The sequence below is a fragment of the Theropithecus gelada genome, chromosome 1 (assembly GCF_003255815.1).
Source record: "Theropithecus gelada isolate Dixy chromosome 1, Tgel_1.0, whole genome shotgun sequence".
Lineage (NCBI taxonomy): Eukaryota > Metazoa > Chordata > Mammalia > Primates > Cercopithecidae > Theropithecus > Theropithecus gelada.
The window spans coordinates 168,190,026-168,204,718 of NC_037668.1; the positions used below are offsets into that span (position 1 = coordinate 168,190,026).

Here is a 14,693-nt window from a genome sequence, read left to right on the forward strand (position 1 = left end):
AGATTGAAAGTACTCAGAGGTTAATGAGGACAGAATTCTTCCAGCTTAATTCACATAGGCTAATAATTAAACTATGCCCAACTTTTAAGAAAGCATAGACTTTAGTCTCATCCATTTCTTCTTGTCTTGAAATACATCTTTACATGTTTAAGGAAAAATCTATCACATAAAAACTAAAGTTACTATTAGTCCTGATTACTTTGTAATAGCAGTGATGCCAGAACTGCCATTAGAGGCAATTACTTACATTTATTTTAAAAATTGTATTTATTTTTGCGAAGATGATATGTCATATGGAATAAGGCTTAGCTCATTTGCTATTTTTATTTTATTTTTACAACTCAATCATAAAACATTTACCAGGCTTGCAGTGTAACTAGGGATGATGCTAGTACTAGAGATTAGAAAACAATAGACCTTTATCTTTAACAGGCTTGTCTATTGTAGATTTTCTTCCTCCAGTAGATTATAAATTCTGTGATAGTGGACAATATAGTACATTTATGATCATCCAAAATATATTTATGTAAATTAGTCCAGTTTAAAAAATATATAATTTAAAAATCATCTGTAGCTCTTTACGATCGGCAATAATAGGCTGGGTTGGTGGCTTGTGCCTAGAATCCCAGCTTTTTGAGTGGCCGAGGTGGGGAGATCACTTGAGCCTAGGAGTTTGAGACCAACTTGGGCAACATAGCGAAACCCTTTCTTTACAGAAAATACAAAATGTTATCCAGGCATCGTGGCATGTGCCTGTAGTCCCAGCTACTTGGGGGGCTGAGGTGGGAGGATCACCTGAGCCCAGGAGGTCAAGGCTGCAGTGAGCTATGAATGAACCACTATAATCCTGCCTGCATGGCAGAATGACCCCCTCCCTAACCCCTCCCCCCTGAAAAAACTTAGCAATCATCTGGATAAAAATATATAATGACATTTTTATCATTAGTCATTGGCTGGTGGTTGGTGGTAGGTGACACCACTTAAGAGTTTATTGAATTATCTTCTTTAATAATTTGTTTGAATTTTGTTTTCTTTTTCCTATAGCAGTGCTATCCAGGAAAACTTTTTATGCTAAAGGAAATGTTCTATATCTGTACTGTTCAATATAGTAGCCACTAGCCACATGTGACCATTGAGCAGTTCAAATACAGCTAGTATGACTGAGAAACTGAAGTTTTAATTAATCTTCATAAATTTACATGTACATAGCTACATGTGACTAGTGTCTACTGAATGTGACAGTACAGTTCTATAGTGTATTAACTTTATCAGAAAGTGGTAATAGTTGAATTACATAGATAGTTACTCTCATTATTTTATTTATACAGGAACCTATTTTCAGAATTGTACTTAAAGATATCTGTAATAATATTGAGTCTTAAGATTAAATTATAATGGTAATTAAATTATAATTGTTATTTTTTCAAAGTTCTATTAGAAGGTAAGGAGGCAAACTTTTTCATATGACATAAATATTGCTACAATGTGCATTATAATGAATGAATCATTTTTATTCATCTCTGTTTTCATTTTTGTCATAAAGTTTAGTCACTTTGTGTTGAATGGGTTAGAGGACTGTTCAGACTGATGAGGGAAATAAGTGGTAGGAATTAGCCAGTGGGTGATGATTTTCTGCATTCATGCAAAGGAATAAGTAGAAAAAAAAATGGAATCAGTAGGACTTGAGATTTAAGTCCTTTCTGGTTTGGAGGAGCACTTGGTAGAGCTACCGCAAGATGCTTGCAAAGATATGAATACTTAGCGCAAAGGATTAATGAAAGCAGATGCCGAATAGGACTTATCCTGGAAAGCATCCAGTCTGAATTGTTTTGCAATCATGAAGAGAAGGGGATTGTAAAATCTTTTCATTAATTAAAAAAGAAATTAATGATCATAACAACTAAGTGCGAATGTCAAAAATCATGCAGCAGTTTTTATAGTAACGATGTTATTTCTAATCAGGATGCAATAAAATTATGTGATATTTTCAGGTATGTGTGCTATGTTTAATACTCATAATTCAATCTGATGATGTCAAATCTTTATTTTTAGGGGATTTACTCTTACTTGAGGAAGTAAAATTGAGCAATTTTAAGAGTCCATGGGATCCTGGATTAAAAAGCTATAGTACAGGCTTATTAGTAGAGGAATGTTTCTACTACCCTAAAATCTAACTATTCTGTGTAAGGAAGGGTCTGTTGGTTCTGTACCTTACACTTCCTCTATCACTCTCCACATACCGCTTTAAAGAGACTAGTTCTCTCTGACCTTTTATTGATGCCCTTAAAATCTTTATTTCTATCTAGGGTGAGCCCATCACTTTTTGTGAGGAGAGTTTTGTAAAGCACCGCTCAAGCGTGATGAAACAGTTCCTGGAAACTGCAGTTAACCTCCAGCTTTTTAAGCAGGTAAGAATGGACCTCCACATTTTTCTTTTGTAACAGAACATCATCAGTTTTACACGTTTGTATTACTCTAAAACTATGTTCAAACCCTGAGTAGCATCTTTTCTAGAATTTCAGGAAAGTTTTCTGTCTTTTATAACTCTGTAACTAGTTATGACATAGCACTCTAGAAATACTATGTAATAACTTTGCTTTTAAAAAATTTCTCATCAAATGTGATAGAGCTTAAAGTCTCATTGAGAAAGAATATACATTCACAGAAGCAGCAGCAACATGACTAGTTTTACTTATATAAGGCATCTTAGAAGAAGTTATTTTGGTATGGTGGATTGATATGGTAAACAAACTGTATTTTTATAGGATTATTCCATTGTAATACAGTTTATAAAATAGTTCATAAAATGAATATTTAACTGTTTAAGCTTTGTAAGACTTTTTAATACTCATGCATTCAGAATTAAAAATAAGACTCATGGTTATGCTGTTTGTCCTGATTTTTACTTCAGAAAATATAATTGCTATTTCAAAAAAGCAGTAACTAGACATCAGATTTCAGAAATTTTGGATGCACCAGTTCTGTCATTCCATTGTGTAATCATAGCAAGTCTCTTAAATTGAGTTGTCTTCGTTTCTGTATACAAATTTTGAATTAAGTTCTTAACACTTGTTTTTCTTATTCCACATGACAATGTTAAATGTAAAGTTTACTATGTGAATTAAGCATTTAATGAAGACCTACTCTGTGTCATAAACTGTGCTCAGGGCCAGGATACAAAAATGAATAAAAAGTCAGTAATGCCCTTGAGAAGCTGACAGTCTTAACAATTTTTTTTGAACTGTTAGAAGAGAAGATACTATATAACTCAAAATAACCTTCAAATTAGGTCAGTAAAGAAATCAACATGGCAACAATTAATGCTACTACTTCTGAGGAATTTTTAAAAAATTATCTGAGATTACAAAATACTCTGGGGCAGGGGGAGATACCTGTCTTCCAATAAGTGAAGTTTTACATTAAGGAAACGGTTAAGGTTATCCTATATACAAACTTAAGGAGCATGGATTTCATGATCAGAGATGTCTTGTGAATTTCCAAAAAATAGAGTAGGCTGCTTTTGGAACGTTTTGTCCCTAGAGGTCTCCAAGCATAGACTGAATTACTTCCCAGGGTTGAAAGGAAGATCAAGTGATAGTGCTTTATAAATGCTAAAGTATAGCACAGTACAGTCCCAGGCTAGTCATGCAGTGCATGCTTGTTGAGTACAATATCAGTACCTTTTTGTATTTTTCTCTGTCAAGAAGAGACATTGTCTTCCATTATCAAAACTGAGTTGTGAAGATTATATGGGGGTCAGGGATTGAATGGGTAGGTAGAATATCTAACTTACTTCCCTATGATTATGAGCTTCTGTAACTAGATCCTTACCACTTAATAAAGTTAACAAAATGGTAATTTTTTTGCATAGTTACAGAAGCATTTACTTTTTAGGAGTCATGTATGGTTGGGTTACGTCTTGACTATATCACAGAATATCTATTTTACATTAGTACATGCTTTTTTTTCTTTAAAATAGAAATATTACCACCTACCTCACAGGATTATAATAAGGTTTATGTGAATTAACACATGTAACTCTCAGCACAGTGCATGGTGCTTTGTTGATGCTCAGCAAATCTTAATGTCTGCCTCATTCTTAGAGAAATTACATTAAAAAATACCTATCTGTGTAGGACTTTTAAAAAATACAATTTGGTCAAGGAGGTAAATGTAAAATATGAAAATAGTCAACCAAAGAACTAATTATATGGACAATGTGGATAGTCTTACTTGCACAAATTGGCTGTCTTCTAGAACTTGATATATTTATGATTCTTAAGAAAGTGATACATGAAGATAGCCCTGAAAGGATTGAAAAAGATTCTTGTTGACAGAGTTTCACAAACGTCTAAAAGAAGAGTCAGTTGGTAAAAAACTGACACAGATGAATCCTCAAAGATTCTACTGATACGGCTGAAAAAATATAAAAATATTTATTAGGTATAAAAGATTTGTAACTATGACTTCGTGATCCATTATAGGTCTAGAATTATTCTGGTTATCTCTTAGCACAGCTTATGCTTCAAATTTGAGAGGACTTTGACCCAGGAGAGCAGCATATAATTTTAAGGAAAAAGTTAAAGTGAAGTTTTATTTCTGATAATATGGCAAGGTCGGATCCATATATAACCTACATACTACAGTTTAAAACGTAATATTTAAAGAACTCCTTACGTTGAGACAGTGTAAGAGACAAAACCTAGTGCTCATTTTACAAATGAGAAGTGTAATAGGAGACCCGATTCCTGTAATTCTGAGAAGACTTAGTGTACAAGTAAACTACAAATAAAGGTGCTTCCTTTCTCACTCAGTTTCCTGGGGATCTGTAAGGAAACTCATACATCCAAAGCATTAGTGCTGGGTAGAGGGAAGGGAAAAGTGCTGCTAAGAAGTAACCACGTGTCAGTCTGCACAGGAATTTGCAGCCTGAATTAATATTTTCTGATTTTGGCTGACAAAACTCAAACCAAATTTAAAGTGACTCTAAATGTTAGTGCCCCCAGACCTCAGGAAGAGGCAAACATGTATTCCCTCTTCAGGAAATCACCTTCAGCCAGGCATCAAATAATTCATCCAGCTAAAAGTCCAAAAGGATATTTTACTGTTAAAAATTATTAAAAGATCAGGTATAACTCCCAATGCAATCCCTCCCCCCTCCCCATGATAGGCCCTGGTGTGTGATGTTCCCCTTCCTGAGTCCAAGTGATCTCATTGTTCAGTTCCCACCTATGAGTGAGAACATGCGGTGTTTGGTTTTCTGTTCTTGTGATAGTTTGCTAAGAATGATGGTTTCCAGCTGCATCCATGTCCCTACAAAGGACACAAACTCATCCTTTTTTATGGCTGCATAATATTCCATGGTGTATATGTGCCACATTTTCTTAATCCAATCTGTCACTGATGGACATTTGGGTTGATTCCAAGTCTTTGCTATTGTGAATAGTGCTGCAATAAACATACGTGTGCATGTGTCTTTATAGCAGCATAATTTATAATCCTTTGGGTATATACCCAGTAATGGGATGGCTGGGTCAGCACAGCAACATGGCACAAGTATACATATGTAACAAACCTGCACGTTATGCACATGTACCCTACAACTTAAAGTATAATAATAATAAATAAATTTAAAAAATAAAATAAAATAAAAATTATTAAAAGAGCCGGGTGCAGTGACTCACAGGAGAAAAATTATTAGATCCTAGCAACAGGTGCCTGTAATCCCAGCATTTGGGAGGCCGAAATGGGTGGATCCTAAGGTCAGGAGATCGAGACCATCCTGGCTAATACGGTGAAACCCTGTCTCTACTTAAAAAAAAAAAAAAAAAAAAACCACACACACACAACAACAACAACAAAATTAGCTGGGCGTGGTGGCAGGTGCCTGTAGTCCCAGCTACTTGGGAGGCTGAGGCAGGAGAATGGCATTAACCCGGGAGGTGGAGCTTGCAGTGACTGAGATTGCATTGTTGCACTCCGGCCTGGGCGACAGAGTGAGACTCTGTCTCAAAAAAAAAAAAAAAGAAAAATTATTAAAAATACAAGGAAACAAATTATAAATGAGAGCTAGCAGAAACAACAGATGAAACTGACTTACAAAGATTTTAAATATTGGAATTATCAGAAATAGAATATGAAAATAGCCTGTTTAACATGTCGAAAGAAGAAACAAGCTTTAAAATGTTCAGAGAAGAAAAACTTTTTAAAAGAGTGCAAAGACAATTTCAAAAAGGTAGCAAATAAACTTCTGTTAGGGAAGCATGTAATAATTGAAATTAAATAAATTGATGAGTGTAACTGCAGATCAGATATAAGTGAAGAGAGGTTTGCTAAGCTGAAGATATATTTGGAAAAGAAGTTATACAGAATGTGGTATGGAAAGACAGAGAAATAGAAAATACAGGAAGTTGATAGATGTAGAGGGTAGACTAAGAATGTCCTTAAATTCATATAGTCAGTTCTAATAGGTGAAGACAGAAAATGGAGCAGAGACAGTAGTTGAAAGGATAGTGCCAGAACCAGTGAAAATACACTTCATAAATTTTCAAATTTATGAAGTCTTAACATCCAAACCAAATAAAGAAGAATCTGTGCCCACACGCAGTGTATATTCAGCTATGAAACACTAAAGAAAAGGGATTTTTTTTTTTTAAATAGGAGAAAAAAGATTACCTTCAAAGGAACAACATATTGACAGCTTACTTCACAGCAGCAACAATGGAATCTAGAAGATACTGGCATGATATCTTCTATGTGTTGAGAAAAAATGCCTAGAATTCTGTGCCAAACAAAACACCTTTTAATTATGAGTGACATGAGGACATTTCCCAAGAAAAACTGAGTTTGTTCCCATTGTGTTGGTTTTATTAATGTGTCCACTTGGCTAGGCCACCATCCCCAATTATTCCATCAAACAGCAATTTAGGTTTTACTATGAAGGGATTTTAAAGAGAAAATTAAAACTCCTAATCCTTTGACTATAAATAAAGAAGATTATTCTAGATAATCTAATTGGTGAACCTATCTGAATCACTTGGAAAGCCTTAAAAAGAGGACTCACCAGCCTGGGCAGCATGGTGAAACCCTGTTTCTACAAAAAATACAAAAATTAGCTGGATATGGTAGTTCACACCTATAGTCCCAGCTACTATGGAGGCTAACGTGGATCACCTGAGCCCAGGTGGTTGCGGCTGCAGTGAGCTGTGAGCATGCCTGCCACTGCACACCAGCCTGGGCGACAGAGTGAGACCCCGTGTCAAAACAAACAAACAAACAACAGCAGCAGCAACAAAACAGGAGTAAGGTTTCCTTCAGAGAGAGAATTCTACTTGTGGATAACAGCTTGGTTCTTTGCTCCTTAGCTCAAGACTGCCCATGATTTTCCCTTACTGACAACCTGTCCTGTGAATTTCAGACTTGCTTAGCCAGCCCTGCAATCATGTAAGCCAATTCCTTCTCATAAATCTCATGTGTATGTGTATAAATATAGAATTTCCAACTGTTTTTTCTTCTCCAGTTGAACCCTGACTCATACACCAATAGCAAAAAGAAATCCTTAAGGAAGTACTTTAAGGAAGTACCTCAGGGAGAAAATCTTCTCAAATGAAAGATCCAAGTTGGATGGTCTGAGATACAAGAAGTAAGGAAGAGCAAAAGACATGTTAAATATATGGATTAAAATGAAGCAGTATTGACTGTATAAGCCAGGCAAATTATTCCGTATGTTCAAGAATCAAATGGCTCCAATTCAGATTCCAAAAAGTTCCTGTTTTATTTATTGCAAAATCATACCTAATTTTCAAACACTAAAAATTTCCCTCTGAGAAAGGTGCCAACTATTTTTTTTTTTCCTTTTTGAGATGGAGTCTCATTCTGTTGCCCAGGCTGGAGTGCAGTGGCGAGATCTCAGCTCACTGCAACCTCTGCCTCCCAGGTTCAAACGATTCTCCTGCCTCAGCCTCCTGAGTAGCTGGGATTACAGGCACATGCCGTGATGTCAGCTATTCTTACTGGGACTCCTAGCATATACAGTTTAGCCAAAAAAAAAAAAAAAAAAAAAAGTATAAAGATTTAGAAAGAAACACACCAAACTGACGTTTTTATTTCTTTGGAGATAGATGTTTCTTAAAACATGATGGAATAAATTTGACTTGATTGAAATTCAGAACTTTTAGTCATCAAAAAAACAGTATATTTGCAATACATACAAATTGCTCAAGGATTTAGAATCTACAGTATAATAAACAAACTACCACATACCAGTAAAAATATATCATCCAATATAATTTAATTGTTCAAAAGATTTGAAGAGGCACACGCAGATGAAGAAACTTGCATCACTAATAATGATCAGTAAGATACTCAGCCTCATTAGTAATCAGAGAACGTCAAATAAAAAATAATGAAATAGTACTTGACGGTCACCAGACTGGCCAAGTTTTAAAAACCTGAAAGTCCCCAATTTGGGCAAGAACATAGAGCAAGGGACAAAGATTTAACTGTTTATTGAAGTGTAAATTTGCACAAGTTGACACTTTGGTACTACCCTTTTATTTTTAGAATATGAATTTCCTATGACCCAGAAATCGCATTCTGAAATGTGTACCAAAAGTCATTTACCAAAATTGCTCATAAAAGCAAAGTCTGGATGTAATCTTAGATATCCATCAGTGTTAAAATCAGTAGATTGTTACATTCATACAACAGAACACTAAACATCAGGGAAATGAATTAACTACAGCCAAACTGAAAATGAGTGAATCGAAAGGAGCAAGTTACTGAAGAGATATGTGATGAGACATTTTATGTAATATTCGAAAGCAGGAAAAGCTAAATAATATATTAGGTAAACATATTTATGTGATAAAACCATAAAGAAAGGCAAATATTGACTGTTACATAAAGTGTTCTATAAATATAACCACTAATCTTTGTAAGCTGTTTAAAATAAATTTTAAAGTCTTTCAAATAAATACCAATATTGTGATTTTGATCCTCAAGAAAAAAAAAATAAAAAGCAAGGAAGAATAAACTGAAAGGATTGTGGGCTCTTATATAGAAAGGAAGAAGAAAGAATATAATATAAAGAAAAAAGAATCTATACCCACACACAGTGTATATTCAGCTATAAAACATTAAAGAAAAGGGGAATTTTTTTTTTATTTAAATAGGAGAAAAAAGATTACCTTCAAAGGAGCAATATTGACAGCTTACTTCACATGAGTAATAATGGAATCTAGAAGATACTGGCATGACATCTTCAATGTGTTGAGAAAGAAATACCTAAAATTCTATGCCAAACAAAACACCTTTTAATTATGAGTAACATGAGGACATTTCCCAAGAAAAACTGAGTTTGCTCCCATTGTGTTGGTTTTATTAATGTGTCCACTTGGCTAGGCTACCAACCCCAATTATTCCATCAAACAGTAATTTAAGTTTTGTTATGAAGGGATTTTAAAAATAAAATTAAAACTCCTAATTATTTGACTATAAATAAAGATTATTCTAGATAATCTGATTGGTGGACCTATCTGAATCTCTTGGAAAGCCTTAAAAAGAGGACTCACCAGCCTGAGCAGCATGGTGAAACCCTGTTTGTACAAAAAACACAAAAATTAGCGGGATGTGGTGGTGCACACCTGTAGTCCCAGCTACTAGGGAGGCTAACTAGAGAGGTCCCTGAAAGGGAGGGACCTTCAAAGGAAGGACAGCATTCTCCTAGTTTACTTATAATTTAAAAAATATTACAATTGTATAATTTTTGTTGTATTTTATTTTTTAAAAATTTTAATTGACAATAATGTATGTTTATGGGCTACAATGTGATGTTTCAATATACACGCACATTGTAGAATGATTATATAAAGCTAATTAACATATCTGTCACCTCACATACTTCTTTACAATGTTGCAAACATTTATAATCTACTTTTTCAGGCCAGGCACAGTGGCTCATGCTGGTGATCCCAGCACTTTGTGAGGCTGATGGGGGTGGATCACCTGAGGTCAGGAGTTTGAGACCAGCCTGGCCAACATGGTGAAACCTTGTCTCTAATAAAAATACAAAAATTAGCCAGGCAAGGTGTCGCACGCCTGTAATCCCAGCTACACGGGAGGCTGAAGCAGGAGAATAGCTTGAACCTGGGAGGCAGAGGTTGCAGTGAGCCAAGATTGTGCCAGTGTACTCCAGCCTGGGCAACAGAGTGAGACTCCATCTCAAAGAAAAAAAACACAAAACACAAAAACCCCTACTCTTTTAGCAATTTTGAAATGTACACTGCGTTAGTATTAACTGTGGTCACTATACCATGCAGTAGATCTCAAAAACCTATTTCTCTTGTCTAACTGAAACTTTGTATCCTTTGATCAAAATCTCCCCTCCCCTGGACACTCCTTCCTTCAGTCAACAAAGCATAAGCTACCAACTATCCTTGCTTTATTATTTAAACTGTTACTATTTACTGAAAGTATTGTGTTGAAACATAGATATTTTTAATGTTTATACATCATCCAGTAATAGGCTGTATTTTCATTGACAGTTGACTTCTTAACCTCTTTTGGTCTCAGTTTCTGCATCTGTAACATGAGTTAGAGCAAAAGATCACTGAGTTTGAGATACCTCTCATCTCTAACATTCCATGATACTTTGAAATAAACATAGCTTAGATGGATGATAGTGAGTTCCATTTGTATGAATTTCTCTTTAGATAATGGATTTGGAAGGAATCCCAGAAACAGTTCCTTAAATCCACAACTCTGACATTACTGTCTTTCTTTAGCTAGCAGCTTTACAAATATTTAAGCCATTTTCAGCTCTCTTACTTTTATCTCATACTAATACAATGAAGGAAATTATTTTCTTCTGTACATTGCTTGTTATTAAGGCCCCTGGAACTGAAGTTTTTTTCTGCTCATCTTACCATACATTCGCCGTGGCTAAGGACCATGGCAAAACCAAACCTTTCCTACCTTTCATATAGTAATATAAATGTGTATTTCTCAAACTTTTCTATCCAACAGAGCGCCCACCCCCATGGCAGAAGAGAATACATTTTTTAAAGGGTATGGGGGGTGGCTGTGTGAACCCACTGATAAGCACGTTTTAGGAAGCATTCTGCATTTTTCCAAAACATTTATACGTTGTATATTCTCTACCACAATGTAGCTATGGCAAGTGGCTATAATAGTTCAAATGTCAACCCTTAAGTCAATCATCTTGTCTTTTCTATTTCTTTAGAGCTCTGTTCATGTCTGAGTTATAGAATTTATCCCATGTTATTGTAATTTATCTTTTTTATATTGACTTCACCTCTCTAAAGTCTCCCCAGAGTGTCCCTACCCCTCACTAAGTCTGTACTCCTTTTTCCTGTGCCTATATTACTTTAAACACCTTTTATTTATTCATGTACTCTCATTGAATTTAGTGTGCAATCCAAGAGCCTCACCTAGGACTATAAACTTATGGGATCTCCATGAATATAGGTCCTTTTAACTAATAATCTAGATTACTGTTAGGAAACTTATTTAATAGTGAAGGAACTCACGTGTATTAAAATAGATACTCAAAATAATTCTGCTTGCCCAAATTCTAACTCTATCGGGGAGGAAAATGATAAATACTCAAATTGGAAAAATCTTTTTTAGTGTTCCCCCAAAACCTTGTCTAACTTTCATTGAGTAATAAAAATGTATATTTCTCAAACTTTTCTATCCATAAAAGTGCCCCCCATGGCAGAAGAGAATACATATTTTTAAAGAGTATGAGGGGGTGGCTGTAGAAGCCCAGTGACAGGCACATTTTAGAAAGCATTCTGCATTTTTCCAAAACATTTATACATGTACATTCTATATCACAACATAGCAGTGTTTATTTTAAAGTGAAAACTTTTTAAATACTGGTTGTATTACCTTCATCTTACCTTCATATTAAAATAAAATTAAGATTTCAGTTAAATATACCATATGCATCCTTTGACTTTGTGTTCTTAGTCACACAATTGTCACTAATGGCAGGTCTGTACCCCTGTTAAGAATATTGGCTTGGAATCCGATAGATCTGCATTTGTATCCTGGTTCTGCCACTTTCTTGGAATATCACACTATGTAAGGCACTTGGTCTCTCTCTGGGCTCCAAATCCTTGCCCAATTTCCTATTCTAATGCAATATGCAATCACATTGAATGTTCCTTCACACATATATTTCACAATGTCAGGTTTTGTCTATGCCATACTATACCACCAGTGTTAATATGCTTCCTGTCATTCTTCCATAGCCTGTTCAAACGTCAACCCTTACATTGATCATTCTGTCTTTTCTATTCCTTTAGATTTTTTTTCTTTTTTTATTTTACTGTTTTTTTTTAAATTATACTTTAAGTTCTAGGGTACATGTGCACAATATGCAGGTTTGTTACATAGGTATACATGTGTCATGTTGATTTGCTGCACCCATCAACTCATCATTTACATTAGGTGTTTCTCTTAATACTATCCCTCCCCTAGTCCCCTACCCGCCAACAGGCCCTCGTGTGTGATGTTCCTGCCCTGTGTCCAAGTGTTCTCATTGTTCAATTCCCACCTATGAGTGAGAACATGCAGTGTTTGGTTTTCTATCCTTGTGGTAGTTTGCTGAGAATGATGGTTTCCAGCTTCATCCGTGTCCCTGCAAAGGACATGAACTCATCCATTTTTTTTTATGGCTGCATAGTATTCCATGGTGTATATGTGCCACATTTTCTTAATCCAGTCTATCATTGATGGACATTTGGGTTGTTTCCAAGTCTTTGCTATTGTGAATACTGCTGCAATAAACATACGTGTGCGTATGTCTTTATAGTAGCATAATTTATAATCCTTTGAGTATATACCCAGTAATGGGATCGCTGGGTCAAATGGTATTTCTAGTTCTAGATCCTTGAGGAATCATCACACTGTTTTCCACAATGGTTGAACTAATTTACACTCCCACCAACAGTGTAAAAGCTTTCCTATTTCTCCACATCCTCTCCAGTATCTGTTGTTTCTTAACTTTTTAATGATCACCATTCTAACTGGCATGAGATGGTATCACATTGGGGTTTTGATTTGCATTTCTCTGATGACCAGTGATGATGAGCATTTTTTCATATGTCTGTTACCAGCATAAATATCTTCTTTTGAGAAGTGTCTGTTCATATCCTTTGCCCACTTTTTGATGGGGTTGGTTTTTTTCTTGTAAATTTGTTTGAGTTCTTTGTAGATTCTGGATATCAGCCCTTTGTCAGATGAGTAGATTGCAAAAATTTCCTCCCATTCTATAGGTTGCCTGTTCACTCTGATGGTAGTTTCTTTTGCCATGCAGAAGCTTTTTAGTTGAATTAGATGCCATTTGTCTATTTTGGCTTTTGTTGCCATTGCTTTTGGTGTTTTATCATGAAGTCCTTGCCCATACCAATGTTCCGAATGGTATTGCCTAGGTTTTCTTCTAGGGTTTTTATGGTTTTAGGCCTAACATTTAAGTCTTTAATCCATCTTGAATTAATTTTTGTATAAGGTGTAAGGAAGGGATCCAGTTTCAGCTTTCTACTTATGGCTAGCCAGTTTTCCCAGCACCATTTATTAAATCAGGAATCCTTTCTGCATTTCTTGTTGTTGTCAGGTTTGTCAAAGATCAGATGGTGGTAGATGTGTGGTATTATTTCTGAGGGCTCTGTTCTGTTCCATTGGTCTACATCTCTGTTTTGGTACCAGTACCATGCTATATTGGTTACTGTAGCCTTGTAGTATAGTCTGAAGTCAGGTAGCATGATGCCTCCAGCTTTGTTCTTTTTGCTTAGGATTGTCTTGGCAATGTGGTCTCTTTTTTGGTTCCATATGAACTTTAGAGTAGTTTTTCCCAATTCTGTGAAGAAAGTCATTGGTAGCTTGATGGGGATGGCATTGAATCTATAAATTACCATGGGCAGTACGGCCATTTTCACGATATTGAATCTTCCTATCCATGAGTATGGAATGTTCTTCCATTTCTTCATGTCCTCTTTTATTTTGTTGAGCAGTGGTTTGTAGTTCTCCTTGAAGAGGTCCTTCCCATCCCTTGTACGCTGGATTGCTGGATATTTTATTCTCTTTATAACAGTTGTGAATGGGAGTACACTCATGATTTGGCTCTCTGTTTATCTGTTATTGGTGTAAAAGAATGCTTGTGATTTTTGCATACTGATTTTGTATCCTGAGACTTTGCTGAAGTTGCTTACCAGCTTAAGGACATTTTGGGCTGAGACAATGGGGTTTTCTAAATATGCAATCATGTCATCTGCAAACAGAGACAATTTGAATTCCTCTTTTCCTAATTGAATACACTTTATTTCTTTCTCTTGCCTGATTGCCATGGCCAGAACTTCCATCACTATGTTGAATAGGAGTGGTGAGAGGGCATCCTTGTCTTGTGCCGGTTTTCAAAGGGAATGCTTCCAGTTTTTGCCCATTCAGTATGATACTGGCTGTGAGTTTGTCATAAATAGCTCTTATTATTTTGAGGTATGTTCCATCAATACCTAGTTTATTGCGAGTTTTGAACATGAAGGTTGTTGAATTTTGTCGAAGGCCTTTTCTGCATCTATTGAGATAATCGTGGTTTTTGTCATTGGTTCTGTTTATGTGATGGATTAACGTTTATTGATTTGCGTATGTTAAACCAGCCCTGCATCCCA

The 14,693-nt window shown here is 35.5% G+C and overlaps 1 protein-coding gene across 1 annotated transcript in view; it reads left to right on the forward strand.

Moving 5' to 3' along the window:
- Positions 1 to 14,693, forward strand: part of DENND1B (DENN domain containing 1B) — a 273,717-nt gene that overhangs the window by 196,727 nt on the left and 62,297 nt on the right. Inside the window, exon 15 of the mRNA XM_025365141.1 lies at positions 2,307 to 2,408. Within this exon, the coding sequence (XP_025220926.1) occupies positions 2,307 to 2,408 (102 nt within the window). The remainder of the gene's footprint in view (positions 1 to 2,306; positions 2,409 to 14,693) is intronic.